General features: G+C 37.6%; 1 protein-coding gene across 2 annotated transcripts in view; it reads left to right on the top strand.

The window, feature by feature from the left end:
- The first annotated feature begins 2,210 nt into the window (after positions 1-2,210).
- Positions 2,211-25,150, top strand: part of LOC121410574 (acylglycerol kinase, mitochondrial-like) — a 35,093-nt gene continuing 12,153 nt past the window's right edge. Inside the window, exons 1-10 of one of the 2 annotated variants that reach the window (XM_041602760.1) lie at positions 2,211-2,378; positions 5,234-5,373; positions 15,201-15,240; positions 15,933-16,012; positions 18,503-18,578; positions 19,675-19,898; positions 20,669-20,738; positions 22,580-22,662; positions 23,446-23,506; positions 24,206-24,338. In XM_041602760.1, coding sequence (XP_041458694.1) covers positions 5,234-5,373; positions 15,201-15,240; positions 15,933-16,012; positions 18,503-18,578; positions 19,675-19,898; positions 20,669-20,738; positions 22,580-22,662; positions 23,446-23,506; positions 24,206-24,338 — 907 coding nt within the window. In that variant the 5' untranslated portion in view covers positions 2,211-2,378. The remainder of the gene's footprint in view (positions 2,379-5,233; positions 5,374-15,200; positions 15,241-15,932; positions 16,013-18,502; positions 18,579-19,674; positions 19,899-20,668; positions 20,739-22,579; positions 22,663-23,445; positions 23,507-24,205; positions 24,339-25,150) is intronic. The other variant, XM_041602753.1, reaches the window with a different exon arrangement.

Here is a 25,150-nt window from a genome sequence, read left to right as displayed (position 1 = left end):
TGCCTGACCCTGTCAAAACACGCACACACACACACACACATGCATATATATATATATATATATATATATATATATATATATATGACTCATATCATATAGATATACATGACTCATGAGATAGAGACACATATTTCACCGACAAATTAATGCGAGCGCGAAGCGCGAGCTGAAATTTTTAAAGTATACTGACCTGGAAACAGGAAAAAGGTGCCTGTTTAGGACTGTTTGTAGTAACTCATGAGGAGGATACATATCTCACTACACATTAATGCAAGTGCCGAGCTGAAATTTACTTATATTCTGACCAGAAAGCTTGATATTGTAAGCATTCTTGGTACCAATGATTAAGATGGGTATCTAAAAAAAATGCGAGCGCGAAGCGCGAGCTTAAAATTTTGATATTTCGATCTGAAAACATTACAGTTTAATGTACGTTTTAATAAAGAACAAGATTATATCCAACAAAAGATTATTGCAAATCGAAGCGGGAGTTCTTTTGAGGTTCAGAACTAAAAACGGGACATTCTATTCACCTATTTAATCATGAAAAGTATGGGGTTTTGCTACAGAAATGATGCGAGCGCGAAGCGCGAGCTGAAAATTTTTATGTTCGATTTTTAATAAAGAACGAGTTGTGTGGCTCAATCTCGTTTGCTGATTTATGTGTATCATTACCATCTTATTGTTTTTGCACATGCGGAATTATGAGGGGGAGGGCAAAACGATCATTCTTGACCGCGGCGCCGATCTAGATTTGGTTAGCAATAGGCCCTTCTTCATTATTCTACCGGCGCTTATTTATTGAAATCAGGGGACGCTGATCATTCTTGACCGGCGCCGATTTAAATTTAGGTGGCGCCGGTTAAGACAAAGGCATATGCAGCGCCGATTTGTCTTGACCGGCGCCGATTTAAACAAGTAGTACTGATTATTTTTACCGACGTTACGTAAGATTCAGGCAGCGGCAATCCATAATCGACTTTTATGGCGCCGATCTAGAACCAGGAGGCGCCGATTATTCTTGACTGGCGCCGATTTTTAACCAGGTGGTGCTGATTATTCTTGACCAGCCCCGATTTAGATATAGGTGGCGCTGATTATCCTTGATCGGCGCCGGTTAAGAACTCAGGCAGCGCCGATTTTTCTTTACCGGCGCCGATTTATAACCAGATGACGCCGATTGTTCTTGTCCAGCGTCGATTTAGATTTAGGTGGCGCTAATTATCCTTGATCGGCGTCGGTTAAGACTCTGGCAGTGCCGATTTTTCTTGACTGGCGCCGATTTATAACTAAATAGCGCTGATTATTCTTGTCCGGCGCCGATTTAGATTAAGGTGGCGCTGATTGTTCTTGATTGGCGCCAGTTATATGCAGGCAGCGCACTGCTACCGGCGAAGTTGTTGGGAAAAGGGTAGTTAAAAGAAAAAATAAGGAAGATGATATGATTACGCTTTGCTGGGATAGTCTTTCCTTTACTGTTGCTAATGTTATATCATGTGTATAATTTTTTTGAAGCAGCGCCTTTTCCCTTTCTTTCCTTTATTTTTAATTTTTCAAGCGGCGCCTTTTCTTTCTTTCTTTTACTTTTTTTTTCTTTATTTTGAGCGGCGCTTTATTTGGCGCCGCTCAAATAATAGGGGGGGCGCGCGCACCCCCCCTGGATCCGCCGATGGTAGCTGTATGCATGGTGTACAGTATAGTACTCTAAACTATAACACGTGCGATTCATTCTGTGTGTATTCTGTGTGTGAATGGCAGAATTTAACGGGGGGAAATGGTTTGCTGTGAATTTGACCATTTCTGGAAAAGTTATTGGCCCAACAATGGTTTTTATTACTGGTCATGTTGGACCCTTAAATCTTGCTATTTTTGGAAAATTACTGGCCCGACAATGATATTTTTTACTGGTCATGTCGGACCAGTAAATCTTCCAATTTCTGAAAATCTACTGGCCCGACAGCGATTTTTACCGGTCTTGGACCGTCGCTAGTGTCGAGCCCAGCATAGACCAATAAAAATTAGAATACTACGTACGTACGTACGTGGTAATACTGCGTACGTACGTGATAATTATCACGTACGTACGTAATAATATTACGTACGTACGTAATAATACTACGTACGTACGTGATTTTTTTTTTTCGTTATCAGAAATGTCCGGTTTGGGGCTTCGTACATATTTTCATGTACTATGTGCACATGAGTTTATTATATTGCGCATTAAATAAAGTACGGAAAAAAAAATCGCCGGCCGGCCGGAGCGACATGATGGCAGCCTTCACGAAAGTAGCACGCACTCTTCGAGATCACTGGAAAAAATCGACAGTTTTAGTAGCTCTATCAGCGTGGGGTGCAAACTTTGTAGTAGACCGATATAAGTGAGTATAGACAGTTATATCTACCATCATTACCCTAGCTTTAAGCCTTTTAGTGCTGAGCTCACCTGCCATGCCTTCATGAGCAGATCGGAAGAGTCCCCGCTCCGCCCCCGGCGCACTGCATGCTGCCAGGGACCCACTCATCCTACGAACGAGGTTGAGTCCTACCTCATTACCTGTAGATCCAGGTACACTGTAGGGTGGTAGCAGTGAACAAGTGACTTTAATGTCGTCAGAATAACATTTTGATGCAACGAATCAGTTCAATTATGGGCATAATCGGCATAATCGTGATATAGTCTCCAAATCCAAAAGTGGGGATTATTAGAATCACACCTACCAGAATGCAGAACGCTGAAAATCACTTCCTTTCTCCAGAACACAGTCCCCAACTCTCGCACAGCTCTGTAGCAAAGTGATAACACACACAAATGAAACACACTGTATGATGGTGGGCCCCAAGTCTGCGCACCTAGCAATTTGAGTTAAGATTTAACATGAATTTCTTCTGATTTCACGAAATCTTTCAGTTAATAATGTTCCTTATATTATTAAGTGTACAAAATTTCTCATTAAAAAATGAAAGAAAATGTAAGATTTTCTTGAAAAAACATCTGGCAGTCATTTTCAGATTGAAAAAAAATTGTTACCCCATGTCTGCGCACTCATTCACTTTGCACACAATTCGGGGATTTTGATGACAAAGGCTGCATTTTGAGGCTGTCACATGATATGCCCTAAATTCAATATTTTTCCACCATTTTGAGTCGGATTTTTTAAAGAATACCTGTCTATGCATATTGCATGTGTAAAGTTCCTGCTCGTTGCGTATCTTCTTTCACTAGAATCGTGCAGATACGCGGGTGCGCAGACTTGGGAGACCGCGTAGACATGGGGGAACTGACCATATATAAACACTAGGGTTCTCTCCCTATTATATACTCGTGATACAGTCCCCACTCAATGGGAAATCAAGTTTGATTTTCACGGCGGTGGGGACAGTTTCAACAGTATAGTATACTCGTGATCCAGTCCCCATGCTATGGCATACACAGTTCACTTTGTACGCAGTGGGGACAGTTTCAACAGTATAGTATACTCGTGATACAATCCCCACGCTATGGCATACACAGTTCGTTTGGCACGCAGTGGGGATAGCTCCAACAGTATCGTACTCGTGATACCGTCCCCTCTCAACATAGAATCGTGCTCGTTCAACAAGGGGATGGGGACAGTTTCCCGATGCAATGTGACAAGGATAAAGCATTTTAAGGTATGGCTGCGGAAGTTGGGGGGGGGGGACTTCAGCCCCTACCTTTTTCCAAACATAAACGTGAAAATATGACCATAGGATTGTGATTTTATGTGCAGCTTCCCCCTTTTGCACCCACAAATGTTACCACGAATGTAATAATTTTTGATCGCCCACAGATGTAATAATGACTTTTTACCCACAAATGTAATAAATTTGAAGGGATTTTTAGTGAATCCTTCTGAACTAAAATCCTATAGAAATGCCTTCATATAGCACAAAAGTGCAAAGTCTTTTTTCCAGACCCGGTTAATTAAAAATTATAATGTAAGTCCAAAGTCTTTTTTTCCAGACCCGGTTGTTTCCAAACTTTTGCCGAATCGGAGTATCTGTTGAATTACCATCATAACTTTGAAAGTTTATTGGTCTAGTTCATTAAACTTGGACATTAGAGTAATCAAGTATCACTAAGCATCCTGTGCGCATTTCAGGTCACATGACGAAGGTCAAAGGTCAATGAACTTTGGCCGAATTGGGTGTATCTGTTGAATTACCATCATAACTTTGAAAGTTTATGGATCTGATTCATGAAACTTGGACATAATAGTAATCAAGCATCACTGAAAATTTTGTGCAAGTTTCAGGTCTCATGATTAAGGTCAAAGGTCATTTAGGGTCAATGAACTTTGGCCGAATCAGAGTATCTGTTGAATTACCATCATAACTTTGAAAGTTTATTGGTCTAGTTCATTAAACTTGGACATTAGAGTAATCAAGTATCACTGAACATCCTGTGCGCATTTCAGGTCACATGACCAAGGTCAAAGGTCAATGAACTTTGGCCGAATCGGGTGTATCTGTTGAATTACCATCATAACTTTGAAAGTTTATGGATCTGATTCATGAAATTTGTACATAAGAGTAATCAAGTATCACTGAACATCCTGTTCGAGTTTCAGGTCACATGATCAAGGTCAAAGTTCATGTAAGGTCAATGAACTTTGGCAATGTTGGGGTTTTTTGTTAAATAACCATCATATCTCTGTAAGTTTGTTGGTCTAGTTCATAAAAAGTGGACATAAGAGTAACCATGTATCACTGAACATCTTGTGCGAGTTAGAGTAGTATTCAAAGTCAGCACTGCTGCTATATTGAACCGCGTGATGCAGGTGAGACGGCCAGAGGCATTTCACTTGTCATTAATAACTTGGGAATAATTTTTGTATTCACCAGAGCGCTCAAAAACTTGAATTTTGGGCATATTTTTGTTAACGCCCTCTATTGGTGGAAAGAAATATGGCAAGAAAATTTTCATTTTTCAATCTCTATTTTTAATTAAGAAAAAAAATAATAAATTTACAGAAGAGCCAAGTTATATGATGAATAGCTGTAATGAAAACTGACAGTGTAAGAAAATCAAGCATTTGTCCCATAAAAAAAAAATAAGCCAAACATTACCACCCTTATCTTGCCACACATGGAGATGTAAATGAGAACAAGGTTATATCATAACCTTGTTCATTGAATGAGTGATTAAAGTCATCAATACAATATAAAAAAATGAATAAAAACTCACCGATTTCTCTACGTAAACCTCATCCAGATGCCTCCATTACGTCTATGGTGTTCGACAGTGACAAATCGAAAAAGAAAAAAGATCTCACGAACCATCGAGACTCATCAACCCGTTTGGACCGCTGACCAATCGAGGTTTCAACAAAACTTTGCTCGTAATGCATATTGGTAAGAAAGTCTTGATAGCCTCAATCAAGACAAATTTGCAATTTTGTTTCGTATCGATACAAATTTATTTAAAAGCCACACCTATAGGATTTTCATTAAAAAATAAATGGAATAAAAGATATCTTACCACAAAGGCCTACATGTATTTAGGGGCAGATCCAAATATTAAAGGGGGAGGGCTGGGAAGTTTCAAGTTAATGTTATTTAATTCAAATCCAAAATATAATTTGCTATAATAAAAACAGAAAAAAAAATTGCTTCAGCTAAATGAAAAAAAAAATTACAATCAAATGATTTTTTTTTCTTACAAATTATCCCGTAATATGAATGCAAAACAAATCTGTTCTATGGCTTTCAAGGGGATAAATAAAAGAAACTCAATAAAAACGACATGAAACGTAATTATGTTCTTGAGCTCTTTGCCCCTTCATTCTTTTCATATTTCATATAAACCCTTCACCCATATTAATTCCAGGGCGGTAAACTGGGGGCTAGTACATTGATGAAAATTAATATTCAACAACACCAACAACAATATGGAAAAATAATAGAAAAACCCAAATGACCCTTACAATGATAGTACTCAACAAAAAGAGAGGGGTCAAGAGAAGAAGCAATAACCCCCCCCCAAAAAAAAGGGCATCATATTTCCTTTCACCATATACATGTACGCCAAGATACATGTTCAGTTAATTATAGAATAAACTAAGCTGATGGCGCTACAATAACTATAATTAAAAAAATATCGTGTGTCAGGGGAGAAAGAGACTACTATTGCTGGATCTCAAAGAAAAAGCAAAAAAAATTTTAAAAAAGAGAAAAAAGAAGAAATATAAGAAGAAAAGCAAAGAAAACAGAAGAAAAAAAAAGAAAAGAAAGACAAAAAAAGAAAAGAGCAGACAAAAAGAAAAGAAAAAATATAACATGAAAAAGAAAAAAAAGAAGAAAAAACTAGATTTTAATTCATCATGCAGACGAATTAGGTGGTCTGTCTTTATTCTTGCCATCATGATCACTATTACCATGTTCATGCAGATCAATATGATCGTCATGATGACAACGGAATGCTCATTATGGATGGAATACTTGTGAAAGACGGGAGATGATAAAGCACTCTGAAAAGGGTCTCTTTGATGTATGACAATATATACATGTGATATGAAAAAAGTAATTATAATCTGTTTTATCTTGCTAAATTTTAACTTTTATACCATTAAATTATAAAGGATCATGTAAGAGGTGGTAAAAAGAAAAAAAAATGGAAAAAATCTTGTTCACCCCAGGACTCGAACCTGCGCCCCCGAGAAAGCAAGTCAAATGCGTTATCCATTGAGCCACGATACTACGTAAGCAATTATGAGAATTACAATTCCAATATTGCAAGCGAAATACGGGCATAATCCCGGCATCTGGAGGGAGGGTGAGGGGAAATGGAGGGTGCACTTCCGAAAGCTTAGAATCTCAGCTACAACATACTAAAAGCTCAGGGAAAACTGACAAGAAACATTGGAGATATGGCTCACGAAATAGAGGAATGTCGAATCTAGTTTTGGGAAAAAGTCATGTCCCATAGAGATTACACGCAAAATGAGGAAAAATGACATGCCTCTTTTCATCGCTGTTTTCCGCAATGATGCATTTCTCAAAATGAAAATTCATGTGAACTGAGGAGAAAGAGTACATTCTAAACTACATCATATCGAAATCTTGGCGAAAAACGATCTATATTTGAGAAGTTACAACCAAATTTGCATAAATTTAATGACATCATTTTTGAAAAAATGAAATTTTTAGTTTAGGCGCCATTTTGATGACGTCGTGATATAATTTAGGGACATTGATGACATGAAATCAAATCTACAACTCATACTCTATCGATATATGAAAAAAAATTGGTGGTCAATGGACTATTTAAAGAGCTACAGTGAATTTGCAATAGGCATGTTTTTGCCCATATGGCCTATAGTGAGAGCTCTCGCGCACACGTGCTGCAAACTTTAACGGGTGTTAATTTCGTTATTATTGGTCATAGAGAGCTAAATTGGGTATCAAATTGCTCAGAATTGTATTATCAATGCAATGATGTAAAAAAACAGTGTTTTTGTACTGCGTTAAGGCATTATGCGCGGAAACGCATGCTTAGAATGCTTAGAATGACCTAAAACGTACTCTACTTTGGTCAAAAAGTGATTTTGAGCATTTTGAAATTTTGACGCGATCGTCGTGACCTCCAGGTGACCTTTGATGACATGACCTGATGACTCTTGACCTGAAATTGATGTGATGTAAATATTGTTAATTTTTGATAATTGATAATGGAGATATGATTGATAATGTGATTTTACAAAATGGCGCCTAGATGACGTCATCATGATCTGATGACCTTGAAAAGCTTATTTTGACGTGTCCATGACAGATCCTATGAATGACATGAAATTCAATTAAATTGAGCAAGTCCATTTTGAGATATCTTGGCGACAAAAAAATCGTTAAAAATAAATTAATAAAAAAAAGATAAATTTTGACGAAATTAAGAGGTGATCTGTCAAAGACAGACCACCTAAAAAGACAAAGAAAATAACAGAAAAGAAAAGGAAGAAAAAAAAAGAATTAGAGAGAGAAGGAAAAAAAGGAATGGAAAAAAAAATTTATAATAAGCTACTGAAAATGAACAAAAGCTGTGGCAAAAATAGTCAATCCTGACTGGTTGCCAACCAAGGAAAGAAGAAGAATAAGAAGATCCGAAATAGAAGCATCACCGGCATGACCGGAAACAGGTATCTGTGGAGAGAAGCAGTTTTATACAGCTCTGTAGATGTCAGTGGTGTGGTTGCTTCTGTTAGCTTTCTTTAATTGAGCACAAGAGGGCGTGTTACATCCTTTACGTAGAAGTCTATGCGCTGCTGAAGACCATGAAAAATTTCCGCATACATTCTAACGATTTCTCAAAGAGCCTTCAAATAAATGACAATATAACATCAATTGCAGCTTACATTGAAGCAACAACGGAAGGAAGATCAACGTTTGGTTCGTGTGGAAAGACTGGTAAGTCAATCTCTTACTTTTAATTTTTCAAAGAGAATTGTTAGTAGATCTACGCCTCACGTACTCACTAGTCCCATTCCCTACCTTTTGCTGTATGGCAAATGGTCGGGGATGACGAGTGCCGGGGCTGAGTGGTACTGGTAGAGTCATCATGACAGTGGCTGGCATGCTGGCCGCCCGGGGTAGCTTGGAGTGGAGGCGTCTGAGCAGTAAAAATCATATAGATCTAGTCCAGGAATGTCATCATAACTTAGAAAATATATGGACCTAGATCATGAAACTTGGCCATAAGATTAATCAAGTACTACTGAACATCCTGCATGAGTTTCACGTCACATGACCAAGGTCAAAGGTCATTTAGGGTCAATGAACTTTAGCCGGATTGAGGGGTATCTGTTGAATTCCCATCATAACTTTGAAAGTTTATGGATCTGATTCATGAAACTTGGACATGATAGTAATCAAGCATCACTGAACATTTTGTGCAAGTTTCAGTTCTCATGATTAAGATCAAAGGTCATTTAGGGTCAATGAACTTTGGCCGAATTGGGGGTATTTGTTGAATTACCATCATAACTTTGAAAGTTTATTGGTCTAGTTCGTTAAACTTGGACATTAGAGTAATCAAGTATCACTGAACATCCTGTGCGCATTTCAGGCCACATGATCAAGGTCAAAGGTCAATGAACTTTGGCCGAATTGGGTGTATCTGTTGAATTACCATCATAACTTTGAAAGTTTATGGATCCGATTCATGAAACTTGGACATCAAGGGTAATCAAGTATCACTGAACATCCTGTGCAAGTTTCAGGTCACATGATCAAGGTCAAAGGTCATGTAAGGTCAATGATTTTTCAGCCATGTTCGGTTTTTTTTGTTGAATAACCATCATATCTCTGTAAGTTTATTGGTCTAGTTCATAAAAAGTGGACATAAGAGTAACCATGTATCACTGAACATCTTGTGCGAGTTAGAGTGGTTTTCAAAGTCAGCACTGCTGCTATATTGCAACAGCGTGATGCAAGTGAGACGGCCAGAGGCATTCCACTTGTTTATAATATATATACAATTTTTTTATGGTTTCTTGTCAATTCGAGGGTGCTGATTACGAATCTGGATGATGCCACCGGGGGGGGGGGGGGCACTCAGTATAATGCATAGTCGGTATGTGCCGTGGAGGGGACCCCCATTTTTACACTCAAATTTCCGTTCCAAGGCATAGCATTTTTGTCTTGTTGAGAAAAAGAACAAAGAAAGCTGCTCCAAGGCATAGGATTTTCTTCTTATCGAGAAAAAAGAAGAGAGAAATCCGCTCCAATGCAATGCTTCGCATATTTTTCGTTACACCGCTCCGATGATCGCATTGAATGAGCTGCAATTTTGGTGAAAAGCGGCCGCAGAGCTCCCTGGCGGAGGCCGCGCTAGCTGCATCATGCACGCATGACCGTTCCATAGGGATGCATATGCACTCACGCTGGCGATCCGTTCCAAGGACCCCCGTTTTCACAAACATTTGTCATCCGGAGCCTGTTCCGAGGACCCTCCTTTTTACAATAAGCCCGCTCCAAGGCCCCCGTTTTTTGTCTCGCCCTCGCCCCGCGGCACACCCCCACCTTTTTTTTGGTCGAGTGCCCCCCCCCCCGGATGCCACTCGTGTATAAAACGGTGTAACCTTGACGGCTTGATCATTTTCCGCAAATTGGCAAAATCCAATATGGCCGCCAAAATATGCAAATTACCAATGAAATCCTAAAATTGTCTGCACATTGGCAATGAAATGCATGAAATTGGACTCTTGAAAAATAATTTTTGACAAAATATTTATTTTCCTAGTATGGCGGCCATTTTGAAAGTCAAAATACAGTATTTAATACAAACTTGAACATGTTGAAACCCGAATGATATATTTCGTTAGAAAATATGTTTTTAGACAGTATCCCATTGATTTATCACATATATATATTCATTTTAGTGCTCACTCTTGTGATTTCTTTGCTCTTTCTAATTGTGCAAATATCTTTTAGGGCCTATGGTAGCCATTTTGAATATCAAAATACAGCATTCATCACATACATGGCATATTAATAATATATTTCTTTAACGATTATGTTTTTAGTCAGTATTCCACTCGTTTAATCTTAATAATATGCATTTTATTGATCACTCTTGCAAGGCTCCACATTAACTTTTTTTGGTGGTGGCCCGTTCAGGCCACCAAAACCTTCAAATATTTTTTTTTGGTGGCCCGAAAAATATAAAGAAAAACATTAATTAAAATGAATAAAACAAACTGAAATATTCTACAGTCACTACCACGTACCACTATTCTTTGTACATCTTGTATGTAAATCATGCTTGCTGTTATTTTACTTTGCTTATTTTGTGGTAATATATAAATTGTTTTATCATTGTAAATATGAACTGATTGAAAGAGAATAAAAGAATTGTATTGTTCCCAGGATGTGTGGAATTTTAATCTCCGTATAGACACACACTCATAATGGTCAAGTAATTAAATAGTGCATATATAGCAAACTCAGATTTACAAAACAATGATTTTTCCTTTCTTTTTGATCATTAAACCTAGATTATGCAGGCCCCAAATCCAGTTTATTTTCTCTTTTCCAGCATATTATAGCAGAAGAAAATCACAGAAAAATATGCTGCAGAATTAGAACAATGCGTAAAAGGGGGAAATAAACAAAAATAATTTTTAGAATAGTATATTGAAAAAAGAAAACATAAATTGTAAAAATTAATAAGTTAAATAAAACAAAAGAAAAAATGAAGAAAGAAAAAACAAAGAAAAGGAAAAAAATTGAGAAAAAAAACAAAAGAAAATGTAAGAAAAATGAATAAGACAAAATTATCAAAAAATGCGGAATATTATTATTATTCAGTAGAAACATGTTCTTTAATCAGGCATATTCAATGGGAAGGGGTATAAATGGTTTAATCACTGTAAAAAACATGAAAGAAAAAAATAAGAAAACGGCAAAAGTTATCTGGAAAATACAGTGAGAAAATTCCTTCCCTATATTTGACAAAATGGTGGAAAAAAATTCACATTTCATATCAATGCAATGCCTTCCCAAAGTATTTACTTCCTCAAGAGTGGTTTAAGAAGTCATTTATAAACGAGAAAGAAAGAAGTTGTCTATTTATTTTTGGCTAGAAGAGACATAGCTTCGAAATAAAAACCAAATATCAACATACATACAAATGCACATGTGGGACTGTGATGTACTCACCTATGTGTTTTATGTGTATTAATGCATTTGGAAATAGGTCTTTTTGAGTCAAAAGAGAGGTCATAATTCCTCCTTTTATTGCTTGCAAATATTCAGGTTTCATGGACTGTAGAAGGGCATTTCATTGGTGTAAAATGTGACTTTGACATAGATTTTCAAAGTTCTGGAGAAGATTTCTTAGCAGTAACATTTCGTATCGCAGCTCCCTGAGTCTGAATAGTCTGCAAGCGCACAGTAAGCTAGCTGCAGTGGTTTCATGCGCTGCAAAGCCGGCACGGCCGGCTGAATAATAGTTACTGTATGCTAGCAGTAGGCCTACATACTGTCATGACTATGCACTCTTTGTGTGTAGATTAACAAAAAAGGGGCATGACGAATTGACTTGCAATTTGAACTGTAGAAAGTTGATAAATGCATGCAAAATCGGGAGAAAAATTGCGCTACTTTGAAAATTATTGGTTGCCCGATTCGGGCCACCAAAACTTAACATTTTTTCAATAATGGTTGCCAGAGATTAATTTTTGGTGGCCCCGGGCCACCGGGCCAGCGCCAATGTCGAGCCTTGACTCTTGTGAATTTTTTGGCCCCCATTGCCATCGTACGCAATACTGTTTGGGCCAGTGGTGGCCATTTTATATATCAAAATGCAGAAATGTTCCCATATATGACATAATAAATGATATAACTCGTTAGTAATGATGATTTGCATATATTACTTTGTTCGTACATCGCAATTTTTTTGCAGTTTAGTGAATATTTTTGTGACAATTAGTTTTCCTTTTTCATAATAGAGTATACAAGGGCCTATGGTGGCCATGTTTTATTTCTTTTAGATTTTAGATGACATTATATTATCTTGAATAAAGGCCCACTATTTTCGTAAGACTCTAATCTCTCTATTGATTCTATAAGATATCGAAAATATACGTTACCGATGAGTTATTCCCGGGGTTATTCCTTATTTTTTTTATTTTCTGCCGGAGAGGAAAATATGGCAGCCGTCAACGAGTTGTGCTTTTATCAAGGCTTTTCGATTAAATTTTCGATATCTTGGCCAATCAATGCGAGCGGCAAGTTCCGAACGCACGCACATCTACATGTACAAGCGCAAAGCAGCGGCACAAATCGCGATATGTAGTGACTGGTAAATACGTCTGTAAGGATGATGACGTCATCCAAGATGGCAACTTACGTTGACCAATGAAAGGATCGAAGATGACGATGTTTCGATCATCATTTGAAAGGAATTAGCGGTAACTGTGGTCTAAGGTACGATATTTCTGAATTTTAAACATTTTTTCGTAAATATGGATGTGATTTCTTTTTCATAATGTGACATTTTATGCACAAAACACGATCGGAAAATCAGGTTTCCGACAAATGTTAGATCTAACGTTACTGCTAATACGTTGTCTGTCCGTACGGGCCTCCACGCTCTTCAGTCTATGCATTGGTGAGTGAGCCAACGCAGTTCAGCGGAACAACCAAAATACAGAGACTGAAGCTTTTGGTCTGGACCTAAATCACCTATTTCATTTTTTTTATTTGCGCCCAACTACTACTGGTACATGCATGCACTTGTTCACCTCAACCATCCTGCCTGTGGCTGTGGGGACTCCACAGGTAGGACCCACTCACACTAAGTACGAGTATAACCTCGTACAAGGGACCGTGTTTGACCCTGGATTTCAAAGTAAACCTCACTTCATTGCTGAAGGAATATTTGCCTTCTCGCTTCACACTGGGGCTCCTTCCGGTAAGTAGCATTACATACCAAAAAAAAACCCCATATTATTTGGAAATAATTTCATTACAAAAAGCAAATTTCGCTTACCTCGGCCTAGCAAGTGACTTCGTTTGTCTCTTCGACTGGAATACTAGGAAGCCCTTTGGTGGCGCTAATAAATTTCACAACCTTGATTCAGCTCCTCGGTAAACTTATAACAGTGTCTAAATTCTTTGAATTCTTATGATTAATTTACTAATTATTGGCACCAATAAATGAAATACCTTCAAAAACATAATTGAAGATTACTATCGGCGATGATGACACTTTTTTGCAATTAATTTAAAATGATGACTAATAAAAACAAATTGAAAAAAATACACGTGCCTGGAACGACACCAGCAGTACAAGCTTTAACGAACGTCAATAATACGGTATACGAAAGTCTTTACAATGAAAGATTGGACACTTTACGGACTTCGCGTAATGCCTTGCGTCGATTTGCATGTAAAATAGTGTAGGTTCCTAGTCTTTCCCTTGTCGTGTCTTTGATATGAATATAAATCGCGCGCCCTCTTTAGGTGAAAATTGATATCCACGCAGACTAATTTTTATCTCCGTGAAATCTTCACAAAAGATCAAGAAAATATACATATTTTTTAAAAGAAACTTCAAGAAGTCACGGAAGGATCTAAATGATTCGGTAAGTGTCATAGCAGAATGTCAAATACGGGACTATGCTTGATATTTTATGTGGGCAAAAGTTAAGTGTATTTTGGAAGTGTCGTGTGTGTCGCGTGTATATGACTGATATTCCTTCGCACGCGAGATGCTATGAACCCATGGGTGGGTAGGACTACTTGTTCACTGCTACCACCCTGCCTGTGGTGAATCTAAAGGTAGGACTATGGTATGCAAATGCTGTACATACCGGAAGGACACACTTTAAAAAATCATTAAAATATCACTTTTGTGACCAAAATTACTAATTTCTGTAAAGTTGCAAATTTTTTTTCATTTAATTTCTATAAAATCTCATTTTTCCATCGTAAAAAAGAACTGTTGCTCAGCTAGCGCCATGAGCAACTACTGACAGTGTGTGCGCTCTACAAATATACACTATTATTATTATTATTAAGACCAAGGTCAAAGGTCAATTAATTTTGGCCAGGTGGGGGGGTATCTGTTGAATTACCATCGTAATTGAAAGTTTATGGATCTCATTCATGAAACTGACATAAGAGTGACAAAGGTGAAGCGAAGATGCCTGTCATTTTTGGTTGGGGGTCTTAGGGTTTACGGTTAGGTTTACAAAATATATCCAGATTACTGTTTTCCTCAACAGGTAATACTGGACAATACTATAGGTTACATCATATTATTTTCATCAAACTTGGTACCCACAGGCAAAATGTGGGCAGGGTTATTGTCGCCATGACAATTGTATTTGTCAAATTTCTGTGTGAGCTTTATTTATCGCAATGACGGATGATGCAGTAAGTTCGGGGGATACATGTGCTCGGCTGCACGACCTGCTGAGCATCTCTAGTTTATTAACCAATGATAAGCTGGGGGGGGGGGGGCCGGGCAAACTGTTAATTTTGTCTAATATTTTCAATATTGGATGGTTTTTATAGGCATGCACGTTAAAAATCAGTTTTAATATTTTGTCTCTTTAAAACAACCTCGCAAGACGTCAAAAAATATCTGCGTCTCTAAAAACCTATGTATGCAAATAATAATGTGAGTTATTCCTCTTTGTTGCCTTTATCATTCTGTTTGTTTGTTTTTATTCAATCTTTAGGGCAAATCTTTTGAGAACAGAGTACTGCAAACAAGCACAGGTAGCTATGCATGAATATTATGGTCTATTATTATTGTTCACATTCAGTTGCAACATTTATAATTAATGTCAGAACGAATCAACTAGTGTACTTTTAACCATAAGAAAATGTATTGTGAGCTTTAAAGGTTTGCATGGGATTGGTGGTAAGACTGAGTGGAGAGTTTTTCGATAACACCATGTAGGTTGGTCCTTAAAAGGATTGCCTGTTTATCTTACTGACAGTAGCTCTGAAAAGAACTGTTATTTTGGACATTTTGAGGAGATGCGGTAAGCTTTGTTCGTCGGCTATGTAAATTGACAAAATAACTTCATGAATTTCAAATTCACATAGGGGTACATGTAAGTCAGTGTATGACTTTAGGGGTTTGAGCGGTCTGTCAGTCAGTTGGTTTGTCTGTTACAGTACATATCTTACATTTGAAAACCATTTCCTTAGTTTTCAACAAATGCTCATGAGACTGATACAAATTGGTCTCGGTCATGAGACTGACACAGATTGGTCACAGAACGTTTTTTTTTCTTGTGATGGGTTGGGTACTCGCTGCATTGCCACAAAAACACAGATGGCAATAAACTGAGCTAAAATGCTATGTACATTCTCACTGGTTGTCATTGGGGTATCATTATTTTCTTCAGTGGTATTTCGCGTTGACATTAATCACATGATATCTTGATGTTCTCCAATTATAGGTGTATGGACAGCAACATGAAAAGACTTTTAGCAAACCTGTCAAAGCAACTGTCTTCCTAAATCCAGCTGCTAGAAAAGGGTAAATATTATTTCTTATATGGTCACCTTATAAATACATGTACTTGTATTTATCTAAGGATTGTGAGATGGTTCAACCAGCTCTCATTGGGTTTGTTTTTCACTGTTCGCTAGGTCATTTTGTTTCGATTATTTTTCTGATATATACCCATACTTGGTGGCACATGTTGCCAAGATAGTGGTCTGTATTATTGTCAAATCACAGTTCAATTCTTTTTAATATACTAAATATCTATTAAAGGCCCTTCATTTTTGTAAAAAAAATACTTCTGTATAAGAAAGATAGATGGCATGGTCATCTAAAATGAGGAAATTAATGCAATGGCTAGACTACCTGGTACATTACGATCTATTTAAAAGTATTAGCAGGGTCACTCACATCTTAGGTATACTGCAGCAGTGTGTTGCTGTTCTCTGTGCCTGCTGCTCTACCTAGTAATGGTTAAAGTGCTAGCAGTCACACTGTATATTTAGCATGTGAGTCACTGGTATGTAAAGCAGCTGAATGATCTTCAATCTTGACTCGTAAAGGGCAATTGTAACAGCTTTTACCACTGCAAGTTGTGTGTAAAATGCAGTTTTGTGATTTTCAGAGAGATGTTGTTTTATGTTGCCCACCAGTGTGACAGGTTGAACAGTTTTGAAACTAACAAGTATCTCACTTTTGAAGGCCTATATGCTGGTTGCTCTATTGCACTTTTCTGCATTTGTCACAGTAACAAGCAAGCCAAACATGCAAAGGTGTGATTGTACAGTGTATGGGTTATCCACAATACCACAACCATTTTAGTATAATCAGTGGTGCTTTACAACTTGAATACATTTGCCTTCTAATATTTCTGATGCAACACTCATAGAGCTATTTAATTGACTCTATCCTATAGCTATCTGTCAGTGAGACAACTGGACCCCAACTTGTACATAGAGTTAGGATTGATCCAAGCAACCACAACTATGGAGGGCCAGCAACGTCATCTAAATTACAGAGTTTTCAAAATATTGTCTAGATATGATGTATATTCATACATTCACTGTTTTCTTGATATTTCAGTATGCTTCTCTTTGTTTTCAAAGGACATTGTGCAAATTTCTCAAAGAAAAAATAGTGACATTGATGGATTTCCATATACCTAAGGTTGATCAAATCAATCATGACTCTCTGTCAAGCCCCTTTCACAATTGACGTACGACCATTTGCGACCTTTTGATCGTGCGACAGGCTGCAACAGACATCAATCGCTAGTTATCTCATAAGATCGCACAGAGGCTTTCACAGTTGCAACAGCTGTCGTACAACTAAAACAACTAGTAAACCCTGTTGCACGAGTAAGTCGCATGTGCTCTTTTTGTGCTCGTGCGATCACATGCGAGTGTTGCACGAGGGATTGCGAGTGGAACGGTCGCATAAATGCGAATGAAACGGTAGTGCAATGTTGTAAGCTGTTGCGATCTTCTTGCAACAGTCTTATGGCCCATGTATAATTGCACCCAGTCGCAAGACAGGTCTCTGTACATGTAGGTCGCTAGCACATGTGCAAGTGTTGTGCGACCTCCAGTCGAGTAAATGCGACTACTTAGTCGTGCCACCTCTCGCACCAAGTCGTACAACGTTGAACAACACTCGCACGATGATCGCCCGACCGATGGTACGACCCCGGGTACGGCCTGATACGAGTGAATCGATCGTATTTGATCGCGTTCGGATTTTGAACATGTTCAAAGTTCAGTTGTGACCAGTCACGACCACCTCGAGTTCGTGCGACCGTCTACAACGACTGCGAGTTCTCGCAAGACACCAAGAGATCGATCGTGCAACAACAAGAAAAAACTGTTGCAGGCGGTCGTAAACTGGTCGGAAGTCAATTGTGAAAGGGGCTGAACGGTCGCATACATGCGAATTCAACGGTAGTGGAATGTTGCAAGCCGTAATTTCGATCGGTCTTGCAACAGTCTTATATAATCGCACCCAGATGCAAGACTGGTCTCTGTAGGTCACTACCACATGTTCAAGTGTTGTACGACCTCCAGTCGACTAAATGCGACTATACTGATTGTGCCACCTCTCGCACCAAGTCGTACAACGTTGAACAACACACGATTATCGCCCGACCGATGATACGACCTGCTGCGAGTGAATCAGTCGTATTTAATCGCCTTTGGATTTTGAACATGTTCAAAGTTCAGATGCGACCAGTCACGATCACCTCTGACTACCTCGGGTTCGTGCGATCCTCTACAACGACTGTGAGTGCTCGCAAGATGCCAAGAGATCGATCGTGCAACGACAAGAAAAAACTATTGCAGGCGGTCGTAAACAGGTCGTACGTCAATTGTGAAAGGGGCTTTAGACGGGGCCCTGAAGCTTTATAGAATTTCGTTCATTTCAGAAACTGATTTCCCCTTGTGAGTTGGTTGTAATAGATAGATTGGTGTCTTACTCAAGGAAAATAAATTGCTGCTGCATAAGAGGTTCTATTTTGTTTGCTTTCAGGAAAGCCAAGAAGCTCTTTCAGAAGAATGCTGCCCCTCTTCTTCATCTTGCTGGGATTGATGTAGAAATCATACAGGTATTATTTTAAATGGCACAATATAAAAGTTAAAAAAAAAGAGGGGGGAAATTCTATTCCAGTGGGGGAAAATAAGCTAAAATTAGTTTAGAAAAATCTTCCATTGACATGTGAAACAAGAAGATAAAGCTCTGAAAGTTTAAGATGTCAAGTTTGTATGGTGACTTTTCTTTGAATTGATGGATTAGCAGTCGTTTTGAAGCATGCTGCATATATTTTGTTTCAAAATATTAATATTTTCTCTATGATCTTTCAAAGTGCAATTTGTCTCCTTGACTAAAAATATGTTGAAATCCCAAACAAGCAACATCTTTATAATGGTAAGAAATTAAAATTGTGTTTACAAGATTTGTACCGTAATTTTTCACTTCATTTTCCATTTTGAAACAGCATTGACAATTTGGAGCTCATTATAGAAAGCGAATTTAGACTTTTCACACTTTCAAAACTTTCCCATTTCACAACCAATTTTGATATGTTTAAAAAATAATATTTTTTTTATGAATTGCTTACAAAACTATTTAATTTTTATTTTCTAATTGCGATCAAAATTAAAATCTTAAAAACACATGCAGTTATTTCAGTTTCAAAGTGCAGATCCAACAAATATTGTGTTGATTATTTCGGCTTTTACTGATCAAACTCAATGAATTCTTTGTAATATGATCTGAGTAGTGTTGTCAATGATTTCCATTGAGAAAAAAAAATGTAGAAAAACAAGTGAATACTTCATTTAAAAAACAATGGAAAATAAATGATCAAAGTTCATCCCAAATTTTGAAGTGCTTTGCTAATACAAAGAGTCTGTCAATAAAATGTTAAGCAGTTTCAAGCTTAATAGTTTATTCGTGCAAACCTGTGATTTTTATTAATGAATAAGCATAATTCGTTACAATTTTTTTAAAGAAAATATGGCTTCACAGTTTTGTAGATTATGCCAAGGGCTACATGCATTCAAATGTGTCACGATCGCATGGCCAAAGGCGAAGATTGCGTGAGAGAGGGGCTGATTCATCCTCTGGTCTTGTTAGGCATCAAACAAATCAAATCCATTTGAATTGTGTTTTTGAAGTACTACATCTGATGTTGTTTGCAGACCTCGATGGAAGGAGAGGCGAAGGATTTAGCGGCATCACTGGTCAAGACCGACATTGTTATCATTGCTGGTGGAGATGGTACTGTAGCTGAGGTCATCACTGGACTCCTTAGAAGAGATGATGAGAAAGTGGTCAGTTCAAACTGGACATTGGGTATTATACCAGTTGGAGCTACAAATTCTTTAGCTAGGATTTTATATTCAGAGGCAGAGGCTGATGTCAGGTATTTACCATTAGACAGTGTTTTGAATTAAGTGGTATTGGAAAGCTGAGAGAAAAAAAAGACATCAAACAAATAATAACTGTTTGCAATTGTGATGTTTTGACAAACCTTGGATTTTAGTTGTATTGGGAGATGAGAATAGACAAACAGCAAGATAAATGACAAAGTTTGTGTAGAACAAAGCAGTTCTGTTGCAGTATATGTCAGTGGGGGTGTCATGGTCTAGCGGTTATAACTCATTATTCAATCTGAGGGACGTGGGTTCTATCCCAAGCCATGGTGTGTTTTCCTTCAGCGAAAATTTACCTACATTGTGCTGCACTCAACCCACGCAAGGTGAATGGATACCCAGAAGAAAAAGAGTTGAATGCATGAACACCTAGAGGCAGCACTGCTATAGCTGGGGTAATGATAATATTATTGCAATATGCAGTTTAGTATATACACATAGAAATCGTGCAATATAAATATTCATTGATTAATTGAATTCATTTATTTTCCATTAAAAATATACAAAGTCAAGAATATACAAACAAACATTACAATGTATAAAAGTGAGACATTATATATGAGGTATCGTACACATACTTTAAAAAAAATACACAACAGCTCATTATATGTGTATATGTATCAGGAAAATTTGATGTGCATGAAAGCAGTATGCTTGTTAAGTTGGGTCACCCCAAAATGTACATTTATTATGATTAATGTACGTAGAAAGAGTAATGTTTTTGTGTGTAATTTGTTTTTGTATTATTTTTTTTTGTCAGGTGGATGTGTAATTCAGCTATGGCAATCATCAAGGGTTCAACCAGACATGTAGATGTCATGTCAATACAGGTGACTTTACTGTGGAAAATTAATGATTTTATGAATATAAAGTGCATAAATGTATATTTCAGAAAGCTAATATGAAAGAATCATTGAACATGACAATTTACATTTACGGGATATATATACAAGAGAATATCCGTACATTTACATTACCTGTACCACTGACACCATGCATGGCTGAATATATTAACTTGGAAGACAAGTGATGAAAGAGGTATGAATTTCATTTTTCCAAGTTTTGGTGAAATGGGTGAAGCAAATGGAAAACTGATGAGTCAGTGAGCAACCTTGTCACCCTTGCATTCATTAACCTAGCCAACAAAAGGGCTATTCAAATCGATCATGTTTATTGAAAGAGAAATCACCCGGATGAGGTATCAGTGAAATTTCCGTCTTCAATCAACATCAGCTAGTTGAGTCAAGAGTTGTACCAGAGGATATCAATAAAAAAGCTGAGGAGTTGCTCTTTCATATTTGGTTGATTTGAAATATTATTAATATTATTTAAATATAAGCCCTTGAAAATTGGATTCCCCTTTGTTTTATACACATTGTATAACAATGCTATTGAAGTGGTGAATATAGAATCATGTGATAAATTATGTAGATGTCAATTATGATTTGATGATTGCAAGGAAGATTTGGATTGTACTAATGATGATGCTTATCCCTCTGTCATATTTGCTTTACGGCGGCTGTATGGCAAGTCGAAAACAGCTGTTTTAACATGTTTTGTACCACCCACAAGTAGGGGAAGGCGGGGTAAATTGAGCATAGGGGCAAGTTGAGCCACCACCCCAGTCTAATAATGAATGAGTCAGACATTGTGGTGGTGTCATGTATTGATGACCTATTGCATGATCCTTAACCCCACCACTTTGTTTTCAACTTTGAAACAAAAGGTACTTTTTTAGAGGGAAAAATACAAATTTCAGCCAAAAAAGTAAAAAAGGATGTAAAATAGATGAGTGCTTTTACCCAAACACGTCTTGAAATACATTATAGAAGTAAGAACAATGTTGTTAGTCCAGGTATGGATTCCCATTCTTATCATACTCTTTTACATGATGAATGCATAAGAAATATGTGGATAAGAAAATATCGCAACAAGTTTGGACTGGGGTAATTTAAGCCAAATCAACATGGGGCATGTTGAGCCATGGTAATTCTTATGGTGATCATGTAATGTATAATAAAAAAAAATTAATAATGTAAAAAGCCATTGATATGCAGGCAGAAAGGAGCAAATTCACGTGAGAGTTCTTTTACTTTTAGAAGATGTTAGTATTTATAGAGATTTAGCAAGTGAAAAGACTTTAAATGAAAAATTGACATCCTGGTTCTTCCCGCATACATTTTGTACATAATTTTTGTGGCTCAACTTACCCCAGACTGTGGCACAACTTGCCCCACAGATGGGGCAAGTTGAGCCATTTGACATCTTTTTTTCGAAAGTCATGATGACTTTCAGTGTGGGGGTAGAAAGTTATATATTTGTGAAAAAGATTTCCCAAGAATCAAATTTAAAGGCAAGGTACTTATTTGTACAATATTTCTAGTCAGATCAATTCTAACATGCAAAACGCAGAAAGTGTCACAACTTACCCCGCCTTCCCCTACATATAATAGGTGGATTGAATAGATATTAACAAAGCAGCTGTTTTCGACTCGCCATACTGCCATCATAGGGTTATTGCGACTGTAGCATTATTGTCATGAGGGTGAGGATGATGAAAGTAAGTAATGATAAGTTGTGATAAATGTTATGATACTGATAATGATTCCATTGGCAGGAATGAGGATGCATACATTCATATAAATCACTGTCTTTCAAACTGAATCCCCAGGATGAAACTCATGGACGCAAGTCTTATGCCGTCAATAGTATTCACTGGGGTCCGTTACAAGATGCCAAGGAAAAGGCCACAAAGTAAGTTTCATCTGTGCAGTCCCTGTGCAAAAAAAGTAACTTTACTTTTGTGCAATGGTTGCAATAAGATTCACATTTTATAACCTATCGAATGAATAGCCCAGGGTATCATGACTTTATATCAAATAAAAGGATATTTTATCTCTCTGAAAAAAATATAAGTAAGTAATGATAATTGAAGCAGTACAGTTGTGCTTGGGGTATTCGCCAAGATCTCAGGGGAGGTTGGGGGGATGGATTAGCCAGTCTCCCTCATGAATCATTTAGAGAAATTTAACTGCAGATATTGGTAGATGATGTCATTGGTGACGTGTGTGCCAATGTTCAGCCCAAGCTTGCAGTCGATGGGCGAGATCTCAAAGGGGTGGAATCTGCCACCCCCTTCCTGATTAGCATTATGATGCATATAAATCATGTTCTGATGTAAAACAAAGTTTGAACTTGAACTTGCCTGCCTGAACATGCATGCACATGAATGCACATACAAGATCTTGAATCGTTACCTTGTCTTTTTTTGTTTAAAATCCCACCTCTATAAATTCATTTACTCTGTGTCCAATAATATTTAAAAAAAATTTAATTGCACATTATGAGGTTCCTGTTTTTTTTGTTTTATTTTATGTGCATTGTGCTTTGTAAGCTTATCTGTTATCAACCACAAATATGAGCTTTGTTTATTGCATTTTTTCTGACACCAATAAATTGCATATCCCTTCCTTCACAGTTGATATCAATTGTGATACTGTATATTCCAAAGTTGCTACAATTTTGTGTTTGTTGCAGATTTTGGTATTTTGGGCCACTAAAGCATAGATTCAGCTATCTATGGGCAGGATTAACTAAGGTAAGCTGGTTTATTTGTGAGTCACACATTTGTATATACTGCTGTTTATTGATGTGCTATAAACCAGATGAACCCATTGGTAAAGTGTCAGTATTAAATGTGAACTATACTTGAGTTTTATCAAACATTACAAAAGCGTAGTCATTCAATTCATTTTTTTTACCCATTAGAACAAAAGAATGGATTTTTTCCCTGCTGTTAGAATTTAAGTATAGTGCCCTCTCTCAGTAATGTTTTTTTTTAATTCAAAATAGCTATTTGAGCACTTACTTCACATAATCAGTAATTTGATATTAAAAAGTTACAAAGATCATATCCTGAAATTTTCAGCCCATTCCTTGCTTGAGAAGGTCTTTTAAACAAGACAAAAATAATTATTTTGATCAGGCACCCGATCAAAATAAATTCTCATGAAAAAATCAGTAAATTTCTCCAATAAAACACACATTTATTTTATATCCATGCACTTTGCACCCCAACTGCTTTGGGGCACATGCATTTATATAATCTAGTAATGAAATGGAATGTGGACATGTGCTTTTGGGGGATTTTTTCAAAACTAAAGATAGGTACATGAAGGAGATGGTAGTTCTTCATTTTCATAAAGACAACACTTTCATTTTTACATGTTCAAGAATTGTTTTCCTTATGACAATTTCTCAATGAAGATAACACTTATACCTCAAATGAACATGATAGGAGTTTCCAGCCCAGGTCAAGGGTCATGTGTCGTATGGTCAGCCAAAGGAGATCCCTGAAAAGGTCATTCCAGAAAAGCTATGGTGGTGGACAAGATTATTCAATAGACTCTGGCCCAAGCATATAGAACCAGGTTAGTCTATTGCAGTCTTGTCTCTACAGAATATTTGGGGAGCATATAATGAAGTGATTATTTGTTTAAAGCTGTTTAAATAGTTCTATGTGATTCTGTGACAGTTACCACAGTATTGGTCATAGAAAACTGCTTCCTAGCCAATTAAAACCGAAGATTTTATTCCGGGGGGCACTCGACCAAACAAGTTGAAGGGGTGTGCCGCGGGCGAGACAAAAAACGGGGGCCTTGGAACAGGCTTATTGTAAAAAGGAGGGTCCTCGGAACAGGCTTCGGAACTACAAATGTTTGTGAAAACGGGGTCCTTGGAAGGGCTCGCCAGTGTATGAGTGCGTATGCATCCCAATGGAAGGGGCATGCATGCATGATGCAGTTAGCCCGGTGGCACGGCCGCCTAGTGCGCTCGCGCAGAGGCGATGGTCGAATAGCGCTATGTGGTCGCTTTTCACCAAAATTGCAGCTTATTGTAGCAGATCAATGCAACTGGAACAGCGTAATGAAAAATATGCGAAGCTTTGGAGCGGATTTCTTCTTTTTTCCTCGTTAAGAAGAAAATGCTATGCTTTTGTAGTGGCTTTCTTTGTTCTTTCTCTGAATAAGACAAAAATGCTATGCCTTGGAACGGAAATTTAAGTGTAAAAATGGGGGTCCCCTCTGCAGCACTTTCCCACTATGCATTATATACTGAGTGCACCCCCCCCCCAGGATTTTATTCACTTCATGAATTGGTTGGTGCCTTTTACCTGCTATGTGCACATGGCTTTTGATCAATCCATAGGACAATGTTAAAGGGCAAGGGTCACCCCAACAAG

The sequence above is a fragment of the Lytechinus variegatus genome, chromosome 1 (assembly GCF_018143015.1).
Source record: "Lytechinus variegatus isolate NC3 chromosome 1, Lvar_3.0, whole genome shotgun sequence".
NCBI classification, from domain to species: domain Eukaryota; kingdom Metazoa; phylum Echinodermata; class Echinoidea; order Temnopleuroida; family Toxopneustidae; genus Lytechinus; species Lytechinus variegatus.
Note: the sequence above shows the minus strand (reverse complement) of the source record. Positions and strands in the feature narration are given on the sequence as shown.